Genomic DNA, 18,854 nt, shown 5'->3' with positions numbered 1-18,854 from the left:
CTCTCTCTCTCTCTCTCTCTCTCTCTCTCTCTCTCTCTCTCTCTCTCTGATCTATGTTCGTCTGGCGATGCTTTGGATGGGAATAATAATGCTTTTACTAATTCTTAATTTACACTCTATTGTTCAAATTAATGAAAGGATCAATAAACTTTAATATACGTATAATCGTCAGTCAAACAATTCTTTGTTTTTTTAAAAAAAATATGACTTTCTGTTTAGATTTCATTGAGAGATTAACAGAATATTCAAATAAACAAGAAAGAAGAGCACAAAATATTTGTCCACAAAAGGAAAATTACACGTCGGTCAGGAGTTTTAGGTTTGCAGTCGGGTGTATTGTAATATAACCAACGGGGGTTTAAAAGTATATTCTTGTGTGACGGTGCCTATTTTGTATGATGAATGATGTTAAGCTTAAAAGAAGTATACCTTTTTTTTTACTTTGGGGCTTTGGTAATTCATCTTTTTTGGAGTACTCGGCTACATTTTTCTCTTGTTCAAAATTTCATTAAATTTGGCGCGAACGATTCCTGTTGGCTCAGATAGCTGTATACTATAGTGTATAACAAGTACATGTATTTAAAGAGAGGTACAGACATGTATATTGATTTATAAATCATGTCATTTAGATTTCTAATGATAATTTTTTAACATTCAAAGTAAAAACAAATTTACTTTTGCATGTGACTGCATAAATTTCATACCTTTTACATCGCTAATTAAGATCTCCGGATTTGTTACTCCTTGGTAAGATGAAACCATTTATTTAAACAAACACACCGTAAATGTACAAACAAATGTTCTATGCAGGTTCATGCAAAACGGATTCTAATCACAAATGGCTTTCCATAATTTTTTTTCTAGTCCTGAACAAAAAACGATTGGGAGTATTCCTCCATGGGGTAAAGTGTATGTAAGTTTTTTGTTTTTATTTTTTGAGGGGGGGGGGGGGGTATATGGGGATAAGCTGCTATTCCCAAAATCATGAAAATCCTAATCCGTGGGGGGGGTATACCTATGCCTCTCCAACTTCTCATTATTTCCATCTTTTCAAGGTAAATTTAAAACAATTATCTTTGGTGCGAGAAAAAGTGCGGGGGGGGGGGGGAGGGGGCTGAACCCTCTATGATGCTATGTGCCTAATGGTTAGGTCTAACTTTGCAAAAAAAGCTAAGCCCCCCTAGCCCCCCCCCCCGGTTCCGACGCATATGATACTACTATCATCCAAAAGAACATTTGGATTGGAAACTGAACATTGAATTCTAGAGAATTGTAGATATTCCTGTACTGGTTTATTACTGGTGCAGTAGTTGTTACATATAGCTTATCGGAATATTTGGGTCTGCAATCTGCATACGGTTTTTTGGTAAGTGTGTTGATCTATAGAACTGTATTGTATACTATATTTTATTTCATAAGTGTGGTGTATACTACCTGTGTGATAAACCTTTGCTTTACGGGCGATGTTTTAAATACTTCCGGTCTGAACTATTTCTGACACAGCCTCTCGCTTCAAAGTTTCAGTGACATATTTTCAAATATTTTATAGTTTTCCACATAACTATATCTTCTATATCATAAAGGGTGTTAAGAAAGTTCGTTCTGGTTGTACATTGACAAAAATAAATTAATAAAAGCAATATTTCTGTTTCAAATTCACACTGGTTATACTAGAGAATTTTCTCTCAACATATCATCAGTTATCCTCCCCTGTGTGCACTCTCTGGTGGTGTCATAGAGTGATGTAAACATTTATGTCTATTACGTCATCAAACAAAATGACGAGTTCGGTGAAAAAGCAGACGTCTTGCTCAAGTGTCGATACTGTCAACGAACGAGCCCAGGCTTTGGCTTTATCAGATGCAGGAATCGGTGTGAAGGATTTGGCTAAACAACTGTGTAAAAGTGAGCGATGGGTAACAAAGTGGAGACGCAGACGAGAGCAAAATAAACAGCTCACTGACCAACCGAGATCGGGCCGACCGTCGAAAATAGTAGGCGTAGTTAAAAGGAAAGTCGAGAACATAAAATACAAAAGAGGAAAATCAACAAGAAAATGCAGCAAGGAACTCAAAAACTCGGGCTTTAATGTAAGTCATGTGACTGTGTTTAATTATTTACGGAAAGTAAAAAAAATGATCAAGAAATCAGCTTCTGACGAAAACACAACGACAAAAAAAATTGAAATTTGCTCGTGATCACAAGCACTTGACAGCTGAAGACTGGGAGAACTACATCTTCAGTGACGAATCTTCAAAATATCTGTTTCATGTTCCGAACCGACAAGACGATGTTGTGTGGGGGTCCCAGTCGGATGAGGTACCCGACGTCAGCTGCGTCAAGTCAAACTATTTAGTTTATAAAATTAAAAATCACGTTAGCTATCAAGGAGCTATCAAAGAGCTCATCCTGATCGACGATGCGATGAAATTAAAACAGAAAGGTTTTCTTGTGTTTTTATATAAGAACTTACCAAATAATATCTCCCAAGACTTTTATTTCACCACTAGTATGCATCCTGATTTAATATTTTCAACTTCAAATCAATAGGCTACTGTTTGTTTTATAAAGCAGCAACAAATGTTCCAAAATTGAGTCAATTCAAACTAACGAGCATTTGCAACTTTGTGTTTGTCAACAAACTTAATTATTCAGGTCTTCTGATCAATATTTTTATTTAATTAAGCGATTAAGCTCTAAAAACTAGAGATAAAAAAATTATTTCCAAGAGGTCAACAGTCTGCAGATGAATCTGTCATGGAGTATTATGTTTTTGAGTTTTAAGCTCTTCCCCGAGACCCTTCTGACTGTTATCCTTACCCTTATTTTTTGATCTTTGCATAAAACAATTTATATGTGTTACCACAGAGGGATAACTTCTATGATTAATCACAAGTTCAGTATATGACCATATTGGCCGCACCAATAGCACCCAATGGTCTGAACCACTGAGAAGGAGCTATCAATTTCTCAATTTGGTAAAGAGGGCTTCATGAACATCTTTACAATACCTTCAGTTTATCTCCCAATACTGTGGAAGAAGAGAAGATCCCTGAAGACTTCCTTAAATGTTTCAATTTGTTTTTCTCATATTTTTATGGTAAATGCTTCATCGTCTATCCTTATTTTAAAGAAGTGAATAATCTTATGTCAACCACATATGATACATATATATTGCCGCATGTTTGAAATATTTTATCATGTAAGATAGAATGTATTTGAACACAAGTTCTCACAGCTTTCTATATTCTCACCAGAGAACGTTTACAAGCACATTATAACAACTCCTCAAATTGTTTCGGAGTAATAGTTGACAAAAATCGTTTATCAAGTAATAAAAAATAATTCTACAAAATTCTTATACAATAAGGAAATAAAAAAAACAAAAACAAAGTTAAAAATCACTGTAGAAGCAATCAAACAGAACAAAAAAGGGCCCAAATGGCTTTACTGTCAAAAATGCAACAATTTACTAGGAACTCATGATCCCATCTTAACAATAGAACCTATTTCTTTTGATTAGTTATTTTCAAAATCTAATTAAATACAGTAATACTTATCATGGTCAGGTATATACTAGTGGTTTGTGTATTATGTGTCGAGTAATAATAATAATTTATACACATTGCCTTCATTTTTACGTTTTTTACACTAATTCATTCTTTTTGTTTTATTCCTCTTGCACATGCTACATTCGTTTGATAAAGATAATCCGAGGTGTTTCAGACAAAATGGTGATACGTACAACGAATGATTAAAATGGTCGCCAATACTTCGTCACTTTGGTGGGTTAGGCGATGTTAAAATAAGAAACTATAACAGACGATTATCTTACAGTCAAAATTATAGTCACCATCTGGTATGAATGTTAGTGTATAGTTTATCAATGTTAAACAAATCGTATTTTAAGGTTTGAATCTTTCATTTTCTCCTTGTAAACCTGATCAAATATCTCGTTATCACTTTCTGTGAAGTTTGTTCTCCAGTCACCCACAACACCTGAAAATATAATGGAAATCAAAAATACTATCCCTAGACCTTCAACCGAGAATAGGAAAGTTAAAAAATTTTATTTAAATTATTTCAAAAATGATTTTCACGTTTTGATATTTTCAAACAAAAGTAGTATGAAATGTTTACATTACATCTTTTTTCAACCAATGATCAAGGATATAAAAAGACGAAACAAAATACACCTTGGTCCTAAGTTTTCTCTTACAGTTTATGATTTAGGCGCCATTATTGAACTATTAATGTAGAGTGTAAATATTTTATAAATGTTTTAAATATTTCACTAGTACATAAACAGGATACAATTTATCCATGTCTTGATATTTTATGTAGTTTTTATTCTCAATACTTGGATAGTATATTAATATAATTAATGCAAAAAAGGCGTTTTAACGCGGGATATGTATTTTTCTGCAATGTCAACACCCTCATATCCTGCATGTATTACTAAAAAAAGCATTTTATTCTTTGAATGCATTATAACATGATAGGAAAGGCTCGAATACGCCTTCGAAAAAAAACGTTATTAAGAAAGGCTTTATATTGTAATGAGGAATAGCGTTTTCATGCCTTTTTGTGTTAAAACGCCCTTTTTGTGTTTGTATTTTTTGTCTTTGAAAAGGCGTTATAATGCCATCATCGCGTTTTTACGCCTTTCATTATTTTTTTTGTCAATAACATGTACATAAATGATACTTATATACTTTTATACCATCGATACCAATTTCACAGAAGAAAAATGGTAACCACCATGCATTGCAGTGTAAACAAATCCGAATAAACTCATCAGGTTTTAAATTTACCTTTTTTCTGGAAGATACATTGTATGTTTTGCGATTTAAGCGCTCATTTAACGTAAATTTAGAACATTTTTATCAGTTAAGATTACCTTTTCTAAGGACAATATAGTCAAAGGGAGTATTTTTTCTCTTTTTAACCTCTCCGATAGTGCATGTATCATAAACAGATTGTAGAAAGTCGGGGTCACTACTTGTACCCAGGAAAGTGGCGAGTTCCATCATGCTTTCCATTCCATTCTATAAATACAAATCATTGCACTTTTATGACAAATATCTACAATACCGGAAAACGGATCTTACGACAAAACACATTATGTCTTACTAAAAATCTGCATAATATATATTTAATTGATAATAAATAAATTCTTGATATACCGGCACATGAAGTTTGAAACGTAAGCATTATCTTTATTTACATTAATTAACACAAAAAACGTCTTTTTGAGCAAGTTTAATCGCAAAAATCTTACATCTATATACAAGAAGCATGGACTCAGCAATATCTTTCTTAGCCTCTACAAGCCTATATATTTAGTAAATCTTGTCTATCCTAGACATAGTACATGTATGTCTGTATGAGCCTAATATCTCCTATTTCTCACATTTATCCTACATTTTAGGTACATTTATCAAACCTTAGCTGGTTACAATTTTTCTAGCCTATAAGCATGTACTTCATGTACGCCGTTTCTAGCCTTGACGTTAATTCAGTACCAAGTGTAAACTACGTAAATCTATAATCTATTCTAAAGCAAACCACGACCTAATCCAAATAATCTCTTACCCTTTTAGTAGCTGTAGCCAACGTTATGTTGAGGGTTAGCAGGGCTAGGGTTAGGGTAAGGGTAGATGAAGCAGAGCTAGGGTTGGGAATAGGGTTACGGTTAGATGGGCTACGGCTAGGATTAATGCTAGGATGTACCTGTTTCAGGTCCTCGTAGTATATAACAAGCAAGTTATCTGGATTTTTCTTTGCTGCTTCTTCCCACTCTCTTTCTCGATCAAACCAGCTGCCATAGAGAGTCTCTGTTTACGCACATGTATAAAAGAAAATAAAATACCGGGTATTTTTCTTACATTGCACTAGTCTTATACATGTGGACGAAAACCATTAATAGTTTAATAAACAAGTTTGTTATCAAATATCTCTCTACGCTGTAATATTTATAAATCATGTTTATTACATTTTAACAATGAAATACACGATGCATTGTTATTAATCCATTTATTATTAGAAGTGTTTTCAAAGCTTTCATTGAGATAATAAAATTCACCTCAAGTTTATGATATATGTACATGTGATGACAGTAACATACCAAATACGTCAAATCATCCTTTTCATACTTTTACTTTTGATTAAAATTCATTTTCCCGTCTTTACAATGTTAAAAAAGCTTACGTAAGGCATTTTCGTATAATTTGAGGTCAGTTGTCGAGTTATAAGTGATTTAAAGAGCCCATAATGCTGATTTTTTCAGGTTTAGATCTAAAATGAATCTGACATGCTCGGAACTGTTAATTAATGTTCAAAACTAATCCACAGATGGAAAAATTCAGTTAGAAAAAACTGTTTGCGGTACATTGAACCAACGCCCCTTTGAAGTTTTGACTGTCATACTACATTGTATAATTAGTTGTTAGCAGTCGTACAACTTTATATCACAATTTTAAATTTCCATATGCAGCTACACTTAATGTTAATCAAGTAATTGTTGGTGTAGTACATGTACCTCCTTTCAGAAACAAGTCCAGGAATGCAGATAGATCTTTAGAGACGCCAAGGACCTCAGCCGCGAAAGGATCCTGTTTATAGTGGTGGAAAGCCGCAAGCGCCACGTCCTTGGGATTCCTAATGATATGGACAATCTTACCGCCATTTTTAATGTGATCCTTTGGAAGATGTCGAGGGGGAAGATGTGACATCATAACTCTAGGGGAGGGAATCGAGTTCATGCTTTCTAGATCTTCCACATAGTCCAGAAAGTGCTCTATCAGCAAGTGGTCTGAATCCAGTTTGTTATGTAGAAGTCGGGGTATGATCTCGTTTAACCAATGGTTTCCTGTGATAGTCATTGAAAAATTATGAAGTTACAGCTTAATTTCTACAGATGAATTGAACATATATTTACGTCACTTAAGTCTGACCTATTGCCTTTGGTCGTGTGCCGTCCGATTTTTCACTTTTCTTTTGAAAACTTTAATTTCATGTGCATTGTATACTTGTAGCAATAAACTGTATCCATGTTGTAATCATTATTTATTACCAGTAATGAAACTGTGAATGTTATATAAATTGACTATTTAAGGTCTACAGGTCATTTTTACCTAAATTTTACAATCGTTGGCCCCTGGATCGAGGATATCGATAATCCGAGATTCCTCCTACTCTTGCCCCCCTCCCCCCCCCCCTCCTTGCCCCCACTTCCATCTTCTTCAATGAATTGATGTTTGCAAACATCAAATTATACCTGCAAAAGCGAATATAACTGTCTGAGGAGTCTTCAGCTAAAAAATAAGACTTAAAATATGAGACTACCTGACAGGTCCATCGTAGGGCTGTGGTACTCAAGTGACCATCATTGCCAGTGGGCCTCTTGTTTAACTAGTCGTATGTCGATTGTCGAGATACTATTTCAAGATTACTTCATGAAAAGTTGTACATGCATAATGTTAAGTGATACAAAAAAATACATACGGAAGTTACATGCATGAACACAAAAACTAAACATCACAAACAAAATAAACTATGTCGTATGTACGACATATTAAGACTTCAAACAACATACAGTGTACTATACGCATGAGATACGACATTAATCTCGTAAATAGGACTTTTTTGGAGTGGAGGGGTACAGTGACTAGGTTACTGTTAGTATCTTTTTACTACAAAATCATTAGGTTGTTTGTATACCAAGTGTCTCGTTCAAACAACACTGCTAGATATTTCTCGCATGCACTTCTTAGTAACAAAGATTAAGTGTCAATTTCCCGTAATCACGTTTCATTTTCTCGTTATAACATTTTACCATGTCGTCAGCACGACAAAGTTTATATCTTTTGTATTATTCATTATCGTAAATTTGACCTGATCGTTCGTGCTATTGGTAGTTACGACTTAGAATCTCGTACATACGTTATGCATCATTAAAACTTATCGCGTTATAACATCAATTTTTCCCGATTACGACAAAGAGCACTCGGCGGGTGTGACCGGTCAGCAGAGGATGCTCCTCCTAGGCATCTGATCCTACCTCTGTCTTTGTGAAGGTCCGTTTTGCTCTGCTTTGAATTTGTATTTCGATTTATGGATATTTGAGGTGGTTGACGGTTTGCTATTGTCATTTTTTCATTCTCATGTTGTTATTGCGCCTTGTTTGTGCGGCTCGCCATATCGTAGTCACGATTTATCCTGCGCGTGTCCTTCTTACGAGTATTTCGTATATCGGTATATCGATATAAATGTATGTATTGTCTCGTAAGTAATAGATAATTTGTGCTTACGGCTTTGTATCTTTTTCTTACGATTATCAAAAAAAATAAAGATATTTGCTTACTTTGACATTAAGTTGTTAATCAAAAATATGTAATTTTACCATTATCTGCTCGTAAGTGTTTGATCTTAAATTCTGCACCAAAGCATGAATATTATGAAATTCTACCCATCAATAACAAAGGTATTTCTAAACAGAAAATCAAAGTACTGAAGTACTGACGGGAGTTGATTTTATCAATTATCATTTATTTTAAAGAGGTTCGATCCTCTGATTTTGGGTAGCCATTTTGTGTCACCTCTTGTCTGGAAATTCTGTGTCATATATGAATTCTACTCGTAAATTCCTTTTTTACAATGCCAAATAAACTCTATTGAATAAAATAGTGAAGAAAAAATTCCATAGTTAGAGAGTGTAATAAGGGACTATATTTTGTGGCGGAAGGTTTTTAAGAAGAAAATGAACATTTTTCATAACTCGGTTGTTTTAGAGCACCGTAATTTTAGCTTTCTTATTTTCCGTGCAGACCAAATTTTCAGATAGTTTATGCACTGGGATATCTTCGTATTGTTTAAAGAACATATTTCAACAATATCTCAATATTTCTATCGACATATATTAGCATGTTTAAGTGATATTTCATAAAAGTAAAGAAAAAATTAACTCCAATTTTCTCCTAAAATTAGCTTATTTCATGCCATATCTCAAAATTTACATTATAGACCCATAATTTTGGTTTTATTTTCTGAATATTTAAGTTTCTTTTGACAAGTCTGTCATAATTTGAGAAAAAGTTTGAGACTTTTAAATTATTTAATTACATGTTTAATCGTTTATGAATAAAAATAGTATTATTTCAGTGCAAAAAGGTCAAAATATCAATAAGGTGAAAAAATTGCAAACTTTTTCGTTATGATAATTTTAATTTTATTAATTCTAAATAATATAAATTTGTATTTGAAATCATGGTTCATTTCGATAAAAAATGTAAGAGGGAAAAGCGATTTATGTGCAATTTGCATTCTCAGTGCAGAGAGGTCATATTAAATACATCGTAGCACCGAAAGGAGCATATAGACCCCAAAATTTTGTTTTGAATTTTGGTTTAGATATGTGTGTAGATATTTAAAAAAAAACTTTAGGAAAAAACTGAAAGACTTTTGATCGCAGGATCCAACGTCCTTAAAATCAGTTTATCTGACATGGAAATTAATTTTTAGTTTGTATTTGAATTACGCGCTTTCTTATAATATGAATTTTTAGACTTTTCCGACAAGAATTCAAGAAACCCCATGTGAATCATGTTGTGTAATATTTAAAGAAAGATTTCACTACTAGTATTATTAGTTATCGAAACAAATCTAAAATTGTATGGATTTAAGCTTTATTGATATTGAACTCTAGTCTTGTTTAACTAGACGCTCGGTTGTCAAATTGATATATTACTCAACTCCCGTCATTACCTCAGTACTTTGATTTTTTGTTTAGAAATACCTTTGTTATTGATGGGTAGAATTTCATAATATTCATGCTTTGGTGCAAAATTTAAAATCAAACTGCCACCTCTCTGCTTGTCGCAGATTTACGAAGACAGCCGAGCGTTTGGTTGAACGAGACTATATAAACTCTGGCGTAGGAATACATGAGACTACAAAAGTATCTAAATTGTTCGTAGTATATAAAATTTGACTACTTTCAAAGTATATATAGATAAGTTTCCTAGAAAAACAATGCTTCAGCATACATTACATCGAATTTTTTTCTATTAGTTTTAAGAACTTGTCAGAGGTGATGATTTGTGCTTAGGTCCAAACACTGTTTCACTTTCGGTTTTCTAGAGTAACTGCATAGGAGAGTTGATTAAAATCAACACCCAATAACAAAGTTTTAAGAATACAAAAGAATAATTATGTTACAAAACATATTTTTTACAGTTGTATATAAGCTAGTTGATGCATTTTATTCCCTTATCACAAAAGTTGTCTTGGGTTGGTTTGAATTTATTTTATTGTATATATAATATACAAAGGGTTCGAACACAAGTTCTTGCAACTTACTAGGCTCTCACCCTAATACAAGTAATTTGCAATTGTCATAAAACATGGTATATACTTATATAATGACAAAAAATGGTTAAGTACAAAATAGTATGCTTATATAAATCAGCAAGAATTGATTATAAAGTTCTGCCTAGCTGTGAACATTCTAACATTAGTTTTATAATCTAGGTTGTCATTGCCCCATAGTAAAGTATGCGAATCTATAATACCTGTTCATTAAAGAAGGTATTCCTTGCATTAGAAAATAGTTTGCAAACAAATAAAAAATGATATGCATCTTCTTTCTTTCCACATATGCAATTTGGAGAATCAACAATACTTCTTCTGTGTAAATCAAAATTTAGTAAACAATGGTGTCTTAATTTTGTATGAATGATGTTAGCTACTCTTTTACCATGAAGAAAATATTTAGGAACTTTTAAATCACTGCTATTATTAGAGATTCTTCTTTGAAACTGGCGGATGGATGTTGATTTTTTTATTTCCGAATTTAGTGAGTTCCATTTGCCTATAGCATCTGGAGTAAATAATTTTTTATATGTATCATACTTAACTCTAGGAGGTATATAATTTTCTTCATAACGAGTATTGTACCGAGAATTATCTTTCCGATAAATGTTAGTAATATCACTAAAATATTGTGGTACAAGATTGTAATGAATTTTGTACATAATCGTTAGTTTAGCTATTTCCCTTCTTTTAGATAGAGATTCCCAACCCGTTTTAAAATACAATGATTCCATTGAGACCAAAATTGGAGGTCCCGTTACAATTCTTGCAGCGTGTAGCTGTACTTTTTTTAACTTTTCAATTTCTGCGGAAGAACAACAACTCCATAAAACAGAAACATATTTTAATAATGGCCTTACAAAAGTTATATAAAATTATGATAGTTTGTCTCTGCCTAAAGTAAATTTAAGTTTCTTGAGTAGTCCTAACTTTTTACAAGCGATGTTCACGACATCATTAATGTACACACACCACTTGACAAGAAACAATATCTAACTGACAATCTTGAAAAAACAGTTCTGGGGTTACATTATGTTTTGATTAGCTAAAAAATACAACTTTGGTTTTATTAGGATAAAAGTTTAGTAACCAATATTTGGACCAATTTTCAAATATTCTAAGGTCATGATTTAACATATTTTCTACATTTCTTAAGTTTTTATCCGCATAATGGATTGAATCATCATCTGCGTATAATCTACAAAAGGACAACATACTTTGTGCAACATCATTGACATAAATTAAAAACAAAAGGGGCCCAAGTACAGATCCTTGTGGCACTCCAGCATTTACACTTAAGCTGGATGATAATACATCTTTATCACTTTTTGAGATCTGTTACACAAATAGCTGCTAAACCATTGAAAAAGGATTGCCACAAATGCCGTAACTTTGTAATTTAAAAAGAATCCCTTCATGCCAAACTCTGTCAAAGGCTTTTGATAGATCACTTAAAACAATGCAACATGTTTTACCCTCATCAATATTCTTAACAATACTATGATATGTCTCAATTAACTGGTACACTGTTCAGTGACCGGGTAAAAAAAACCTGCTTGGTATTTATAAAATAATTTGTTATTATGGAAATAATTATAAACGTGTTTGAAAACAGTTCTCTCTATTATTTTACTTACACAGCTTAGTAAAGAAACAGGTCTAAATTACATGAGAGTGATGGGTTCTTTTTTTAAAACGAGGTACATGTAGAACATGGGCCATTTTCCAACAGTTCTAAAAGATACTTATTAAAAAGTAAACATAAAGTCTTGCATATTGTAAACATAGTTAATTTTAACATTTTGTGACTAATACAATCAGGTCCAATAGCGTTGTTGACTGGTAAAACGGATATAATGTCAGTCACTTCAAACTCTTCAATAAAAATGTTTTCTAAAGTTTTATCACATTTTAAGTACAATTCTGGTAAAACCTTTCCGGTAATCAGAATATTCGATATAGATGAAAAATATCTGTTAAGCACTTTTGTCTTATCAACATCAGAAAACGCTGTTTTAACATTATTTTTATCATCTGTGTATTGTACAGGTGGAATTTCACTGGGTTTTTTTATTTGGAAAACGTCTTTAAGAAGTTTCCAGTATAATTTGTTATTGCTCTTACTGGAGTCATCAATAAAATTTTCAATGTTGTCGTAGTAGTTAGAGAATGCTTGCTTTTTCATGTTGTTGACGTGATTTCTAACTTTTGTATACTTTGACTAGTCACAGCTTTTAACAGTTTTCATTGCAATGTTACGTAGACGATCTCTTACCCTAATTGTTTTACGTAGAGTAGAATCGAATCATGGCTTATCCCTAGATCGAACAGTAAAAGTTTTTTCTTGAATGCACTCACGTACGCATTTGAGGAAATGAATGGTAAAATTTTCAGCAGCGACAGAGACGTTGCTGGCTTTAGATATAAGAGTTGACCAGTTACTATCCTTAATCAAAAGATTTAACCTATCAAAGTCAGCGCTTTTATAATCCCAAACGTTACGTCTGTACGCCCGCTTTAAATTATACTTCAGAACAAGCGAAATATGTGTAGCTTTATGGTCGAGTAAGAGTAAGAGTAGAGTCAATTTCAATAGTGCCTGCTTCGCGTGAATTAAACTATAGATCGCGTAAAACATCAACAATTGGATGTGACTGTGGAATATTTAGAAAAGTCAACATTTAAATATCCAACTATTACTATTTTGTTAGATATTTCCCGAACTTTATCAAAAGACCAAAAAAAATTTGTCCAAAATCTATTGTCAACGTGAGGCGGACGATATACAGTACTGATCAGACACAACATAACAGAAAGTAAACCCCAACTAAACCCTGGGTTTACTTTCTGTGTTTACTCTGGGTTTACTCCCGATTTACTATAGTAAACCCAAAGTAAACCCAGAGTCGACACAGAGAGTAAACCCGGTCAGAAGTATCCCCTGAAAGCAGAAGCTTACTGTGTATTCAGAATACACAAGGGGTAGGAATTACAGGCAGTAGGATGGTAAGTTAGATGGGTCTACTTCACACTTCAGTGTCTTCAGTTGACCTTGAAAGAAATTTCCGAGTAAACCCAAAGTAAACCCCGAGTAAACTCAAAGTAAACCCCGAGTGGACCCACATTTTCAAAACGTAAACCTTTAGTAAACCCAAAGTAAACCCCAAAGGTACACCCGGGGTTTAGTTGGGGTTTCCTCTGGTGTTAGGTTGGGTCTGATCGGAACTGTATGCAACAGAGGAAAAAGTAACAGGTATGGTTTACGATTTCTATCCACAAACATTCTATCCCGACTGGTTCGTATTCTGAGCGCCTATATCTGAAAGATGTTTGAAACATATATCATAACCCCTGTCTTTTCTATAAATAGTATCAAAACCGTCAAGTGAAAGACTTTCGTTCGACACAGTGACGTCGAGATGAGTTTTCGTAAAGCATAAAATGTCAGTATTAGGGTGTGATACTTTTAATATTTAGAGGAACTATGTCAAGGACATTGTCAGTCATTGGTCCAGGGTTGACTTCAATATCGCCGGATATCATCATAATAAATATGAAAAATTGAATAACTCAATGACAAATACAGCTGTATATTAGCTAGTGATGCATTTTATTTCCTTATCACAAAAGTTGTCTTGGGTTCTTTCCACAAAAACGACCCACTTAGTATGTACACAAAACCAGAATGAATGCAGTGACCTACTGAATTTTAACTCATACGAACGTCACGTATTTCAAATATTATCACAAAACTTGTATTTTAAATATGAAAGGAGGAAAATTATTAGAAATCAACTTCAAAATTCAAATCTACTATCACACAGAGGTCGAATTTGGAAAAGGAGTTTTCCTGTGAACAAAACTTACCTGATTTGGGATAATTAAATAATAAAATGTCATCTTTTCTTGTAGGAAAGTTCTCGATGTCACTAATGTGTTTGCGGGCGTCTTTCACAAAGGGTGGAAAGCTGGGTAGAACCAAATCATCTACCCTTAAAGTCGCCATTGGAAAATATTCCCGTCGGTGCGTTGTGTTAAATGTTGATTTGAAGAATCATAAGGGTTCAGGGTGAAGATTAAGGTGGAAGGCTACATCGTCACAACATGTCTGACTTCCGTTCGAAACGCCATTGTGTTCCGGATTGATAACATTATGTCGTGGTACAAAATAGCTATGCACCGTTTAATTGAACTCTTCTAACTAAGGAGGTGAGATAGGAATGAAATCACCAAAACGCTTAGAAAATATGTCAATTTTCTTCCTGTTTAAAGCTTTTAACTAACATTGATTACTATGCGGTAGGACTTGCTTCTACAGTCACAGTTCTTTTTGTCCTATACCGCATAAAAGTACGAGAGCCAGGTCGCCCTCTAGTTCATTATATTCTATTACTAATAATACAACATTATTGTTATTACTATTTCATATTTTACAATTTACAGCATATATACCTAAGCATTTTAAAGTATCTTTATTTATTCTTACTTGATATACGTGTGTTTGGCGATCTAATCTTTCTCTAAGAGGTCCTAAAATGATGCATTCCGTTTTAGTCATATTTAAATTTGTGCCCGACATTTTGCCAAATTTTTTTAAAATGTTTAGCGCATTTTCCAATGATAATTGATCTTCCAATGTAAATGTACTATCATCAGCATGTTGTATACATTTAATTTCTTTTTCTAACGAACTAATTTTGAACCCTTTTATATCTCCACAATTCTGTATTTTTAGATTCAATATTTCCATTACGAATAAAAATAATAAGGCTGATACTGGACAACCCTGTCTTATTCCACGTTCCATTCTACATTTCCGTGACAGCCAGCCATTATTTTTTACATAAAAACATGGGTTTTTATAAAGTATTTGTATCCATTTTATAAAGTTCGGCCCGAAATTGAATTTTTGTAGTGTTTTAAATAGGAAGTTCCATTCAACCGAATCGAAGGCTTTTTGAAAATCAGCGAAAAGTAATATGCCATCTTTGTTATTATTTTCACAGTACTCTAGAATATCTAATATAAGTCTAGAATTATTACCTATAAATCTACCTTTGATATACCCTGTTTGGTTTTCATTTATTATATTATCCATTACTTTTTGTAGTCTTTTAGCAAAGACACAAGCTATGATCTTGTAATCTATATTAGTTAAACTGATCGGTCTGTAGTTTTCTATTTTTTCTAGAGAACCCTTTTTATATATAAGTGATAAAATTGAGCATTTTATATTCTCTATATTCACAATTGTCAATTCCTATTACATGTTTATTCGTAAATTGTATTAAATTATGACTTAGAAAAAAAAAAAAAAAAAACTAACATTGATTATCAGCTGTTTTGTACGGAAAACGTGGAATCTAAATAATATACCGTTTCCCTGCTCTGCTGCTATTGGCAATACATTTTTGTCATGTCATCTGCAACAGACGATCATACATATGTGGCGGATTATCGATATAGGTAAGCAGATGTCAAAGTTTCATTTAAACTATATCTGTATGATGAATATAAAACGAAAGTACCGTAGTACGATCTCTTGAATTGATCCTAACTTTCCAAATTAAAAAAAAAACATTTGCAGTAAAAGACTTTCATTGAAACTTTGACATTAAACATTCTTCGTGATTTTTATTAATTAAAAAATTGATCCCATGATATTTGAGACCATGTAAAATAAAGAAAGACAACTCTTAAACAGGATCTTTCATACCAAGATTTTTGCAATAATTGAGTATTTCCTTTAATTTTTCAATTTCATTCAATTTCTTTTCTTCATCCCATTAACCAACGAATATTGTTTATATTTTCAGGTTTTTGTGGGATTTTGCCCAGCAGTTTGCCTTAAAAGAATTTTTTTATATTTTAGTTTCATATTTATGTGGATTCCAATAAAAACCATACAAACTTCATTCATGATTTTTTTTTGTTTTTCATTTCTATACTTAATAACATTTCACTTTCATAAGAATTTTAAAACAGAAATGTTGAAAAATTTGATAAATAAGGGGTTATCTGGAACCAGACTGATATTTTAAAAATTCTCTAGAAAATAGTGTATTGTATTTGAGGTCTATTATTGTTGAATACTGTGCCTAGTATTGTAACAAATGCATGCAACGAAAATCTCCTACACTTATTTGGTGTAGAGATCCACCTTAAGTAGTGCGTTAACGTTTCTGCTTACGTCATTTGATAGACATTGAATGCATTCTTGCTGTGACAGCTAAGAATGGTATGGAATTCATCTCCTGTTTCGCCCAACGTCCAGTTTCAATGGGTAGATGGTAATCACATTTTCGAAATCTACAAAAAGTAATTAAATCTTTTTTGACAGTGTATCAAATTAATGTTTAAATGCACTAATGGAGTGCGATCCAAAATCTGCGCAAGTATAGCATAACCATTGTGTTTAATTAAAAGAAAAGAAAAGTAAAACATTCAATCCCTATGAATGATTAATATTATCTGTCAAAAGAGATTGTGTAATAACAAACAATAATTGTCATCAAAGTTACAGAAAGAAATATAATCTTTATAATAATACATGCAACATTCATTGATGAAAAAAATGCAATCGAAGAATGGACTATATTTTTCTCAGAGCAATTGTGTGTAGAGTGTAGAGTGTGTAGAGTACCTAACAATTATAGTAATATATCTTGAATAAAAAAAAAAAACAGTAAGCACTGATCAAATGTATCTTTTAAAAAAATTACTAGTGTTTGTAGGGTAAAAAAAATTAAGGAATTCACATCATAGAATATATTCTTATAATCAGTTTCAATTTCAATTTTATGCAAAAGTAAATACAACACAAGAGTCCTAAAGAGGTTGGGTATCCAACAAATTAACTGTCAGATCTACCTTAAATTTTAACATGGGATATGCTTGTCCGTATAATACATTTAATAAAAAAAAATCTAAAGTTTTAGCTTTAAAATGTATCAGGTATTTGAAAACGATATTTGATTTACACAATTTATGCACAACTTACTGAACTATATTTTGTCGCGGTTTTACATTTGCAGCAGCTGCAGCCCAGGTCTACACGGGTGTGATCAGATATCTGTGCAGGTGTTGAATAAATACTCTGTAATTCAGAAAAAGTAAAAGAAAAGAAATACAATCATACACAATGAATAATTAGCATTCTCTCTCAGATGAGATTGTGTGGTAATAAACGAACAATAATCTTGAAAGTGATATTATTGTAGTAATAATATAAGCAATATTCATTGGTGAAAAAATGTCAACCGAAGAATGACATTTATTTTCGAAAAATTGACCGATGATGCAGGTAGCGTAGGAACAATATGAATACTTTTTGATTTCATCTTTGGTGAAAAATGTTTTTTAATCATGTTATGTCATGTGAACCAGGCATGGGGTAATCGTAATCGAGTAATCGTAATCGATTTTAGTGATTACTCTTTTTCTAGTAATCGCCAGTAATCTGTAATCGAAGAGATTTTCGATTACTTGTAATCGTAATTTAATCGATTACAGCTAAAAATTTCGGTGTAATTATATTTACTTTTTCGATTACTTTTAATTATTCTTCACATGAATATTTTGTAATGCACATATTAATAGAAAAAAATACTTCACAAGAGTTATTTAAAATATTATAATTAGAATAAAATTGATTATATTCATGTAGTTAGTATGAATGTCCTCTTTCACTTAAAATACAAATATTGGTTAACTTGAGTATATAATCAGTTGTTCAGTATGTGTCCTTTCCGCCTTGCAAATTTTTTCATTATTTAACCTAATGTGTCTTAGATAAATCACTAAAGCTATATACCTTTTGATTAACCATTAGAGAGAGAGAGAGAGAGACAGACAGACAGACAGACAGACAGACAGACAGACAGACAGACAGACAGAGAGATTGCTCAGTAGAACTGCTTTTTGAATGACCATTATTGGGAGAGAAACGGAGAGGAAAAGGGGGTATACATGTATTTTGTGTCTATTTTGCCGGAGAAAGAGACAAAGGGTGTATAAGTTCCACTATAAGGGTGTTTGTCCTGGTCAGTTAAAGAATCCACAATGTAGATAATGAGGTGTGACCATCTACATGTTTGGATAACAATTAAACTTGGGCCCCGATAAGAATTTAGATTTTAATTAGAACAATTACAAGCTCTAAAAACATTTAATTTAAATCAAGAAACAAGGTTCCTTCAATTATTTTTGCATATTATCAATAATATTTTAATCATCAAATTTCAATCAAATTCTAATTATCAAGAAACCAATAACAGAATTATGATGGTTAAAGGTGCAAGGTCAAGTTTCTACCTAAACCATACCAAAAAACCTTATTAATTTAATTCAACAGACTGATCTTTCCGTATTGATTATACTTTGACATTTGAATTTGAATAAGCAGTAGAAAGTATAAGATGTTATCTTAATAGATTGAAATTGAAGTCTCAAATTTTTATATCATTCTTAATGAAAATTCCTAT

The 18,854-nt window shown here is 32.4% G+C and overlaps 1 protein-coding gene and 1 long non-coding RNA gene across 2 annotated transcripts; both read right to left on the bottom strand.

Moving 5' to 3' along the window:
* Positions 1 to 3,180: 3,180 nt before the first annotated feature.
* On the bottom strand, positions 3,181 to 14,624 carry LOC128164711 (sulfotransferase 1A1-like). The gene is made up of 5 exons (XM_052828707.1): positions 14,239 to 14,624; positions 6,542 to 6,871; positions 5,734 to 5,837; positions 4,901 to 5,048; positions 3,181 to 3,999 (listed from the first exon to the last, which is right to left on the bottom strand). The coding sequence occupies exons 1-5, from the start codon at positions 14,375 to 14,377 to the stop codon at positions 3,890 to 3,892; spliced, it is 831 nt and encodes a 276-aa protein (XP_052684667.1). The 5' UTR covers positions 14,378 to 14,624; the 3' UTR covers positions 3,181 to 3,889.
* A 1,074-nt stretch (positions 14,625 to 15,698) lies between these two features.
* Positions 15,699 to 18,191, bottom strand: LOC128165742 (uncharacterized). Its single transcript, XR_008241086.1, has 3 exons — positions 17,372 to 18,191; positions 16,562 to 16,680; positions 15,699 to 15,794 (listed from the first exon to the last, which is right to left on the bottom strand). It is a non-coding gene; the product is annotated as an uncharacterized LOC128165742 (long non-coding RNA).
* Between the last annotated feature and the right edge of the window lie 663 nt (positions 18,192 to 18,854).

Source organism: Crassostrea angulata, chromosome 1, assembly GCF_025612915.1.
Source record: "Crassostrea angulata isolate pt1a10 chromosome 1, ASM2561291v2, whole genome shotgun sequence".
Classification (NCBI taxonomy): domain Eukaryota; kingdom Metazoa; phylum Mollusca; class Bivalvia; order Ostreida; family Ostreidae; genus Magallana; species Magallana angulata.
This window is presented reverse-complemented; position numbering and strand designations above follow the sequence as displayed.